This window comes from Halyomorpha halys, unplaced genomic scaffold (assembly GCF_000696795.3).
Source record: "Halyomorpha halys isolate HHAL.00 unplaced genomic scaffold, Hhal_1.1 Scaffold10.1, whole genome shotgun sequence".
Classification (NCBI taxonomy): domain Eukaryota; kingdom Metazoa; phylum Arthropoda; class Insecta; order Hemiptera; family Pentatomidae; genus Halyomorpha; species Halyomorpha halys.
This window is the reverse complement of record NW_027107501.1, coordinates 1,345,642-1,347,307: the sequence shown is the minus strand read 5'-3', so window position 1 is coordinate 1,347,307 and position 1,666 is coordinate 1,345,642. Positions and strand designations below refer to the sequence as shown.

Sequence of the window (1,666 nt, the reverse complement as noted above, 5' to 3'; positions counted from 1 at the left end):
TTACTTATTGACTGTTGTTGAATTTATTACTTATTGACTGTTGTTGAATGTGGTACTTATTGAGTGTTACTTAACGTACTACTTATTGACTGTTGTTGAATGTATTACTTATTGACTGCTGTTGAATGTGTTCCTTATCGAGTGTTAATGTTGCAGAGGATGGAGGAGATGGAGAGAGTGGAGGAAGCGGTCCCGCAGCCCCCGCGGTGGCGGTCAACGGACACAGCCCCCCTCGGCAAGAGGAAAAGGTCATCGTGCCCCCCTCGCCCCAGCCCCAGCAACCGCCCCCCATCGCTGTGCAGCCTCCGCCGTCCCAGCTTGTTGTAAGTATCAGCAGTTGTCTAGACTGTAGATAGTGTTTGTTGGAGGTGAGTCTGAGATAGGTCTGTATGTGCCCATAAGATTTTAGAACCACGGATAGTACTTCTCTGTTTAACAACCTCTGGAGTTGAAAGCTGGTCTACCGCTATAGAAAATCCAGATAATCCAAAAATAATTTTAAGACCTTTAAAGAAATACACATGATCAAGAACAAAGACCACAGTGTAGTGAGGCTGTGAGATTTGTGTTCGTTTGGAAGGGTTCAAGCAATGGATCCAAGACATGATGAAGACTTTAAGGCGATTCAGCACCTCATGATTAACTTGCACATGTAAACCTTGAAGGTAAGATGTATCACATAGCCTGCAAAACTGCTTATTTTTTAGAACTGTTGAAATAAGTTGGCCGGCATTGACTTCAGATTACGTTTTAAATCCCGCAAGTGAACTGGTACAGAGATAAAGCTCTTGTCGGGCAACGACCCTCAGTTTTTTAGATTGAGTATTTAAGGCAATTGTTGTTTTTTAGGATGGTTATTTGATCTATAATATTACTATTACATATAGTTATACTGTAATTATAAAATACTTGTTGACTTTTAGGTTGGGAATGGAGTGGGGCCGAAGACGGAGAGGATGAGCCCCGCAGCGGCGGTGGTGAGCTCGTATCCCCCGCAGCCGCCCCCGGCGATGTACCCCCCTGGCCTCGGAGGCTATCATCCCCCGCCTCAGCACAGCTCACACCAACCACCGCCGCCCGTTTACCACCCACCGCTCTATGCACCTTACAATTCCACCCCCTACCTACCTCCTGCTGCACAGGTTTGTACTCTTTGTCTTTACATCATATCTCTTCTTTGTTATTTTTCCTCTTCTTTTAGACATAGATTGTAGAATTAAATTGTATTTACTTTCAGCATTTCATTCATCAAGAGTGCAATGTATAATTTATTTCTTATATTGAATATACAATAATAGTTACATCTTCTAGATGACCAAAGGTCATATAATTAATTAATAGATATAAATTTTATCGTATAATACTCTATTCATGGTTTAATAACATGGATATTATTAATGATTATACTGTTTATGCCCTCTATGTACTTTGAACTATAACTATGTATTTTGAACATTAGGATATTTTCGATATTGGAGCTCCATTTTTGCGTTATCAAAGGAACTATTCATGAAAATATAAATTCTAAGCTTGCGTGCTCGCGCATAGATTGATTTTACCTTCCTTGTTATCTTTGAAATTGAAGATCATGATTGAGTTCTTGAAGGAAGGAGATGATACAATGTAGGTGGTAAGCTGACAGGAAAAGTGAAGCCATAAAGGCGGA

General features: G+C 40.8%; 1 protein-coding gene across 1 annotated transcript in view; it reads left to right on the top strand.

The window, feature by feature from the left end:
• Positions 1-1,666, top strand: part of LOC106678292 (autism susceptibility gene 2 protein) — a gene marked incomplete in the record, with an annotated part of 202,544 nt that overhangs the window by 182,117 nt on the left and 18,761 nt on the right. Inside the window, 2 exon segments of the mRNA XM_067045884.1 lie at positions 157-323; positions 924-1,142. Of these exon segments, the coding sequence (XP_066901985.1) occupies positions 157-323; positions 924-1,142 (386 nt within the window).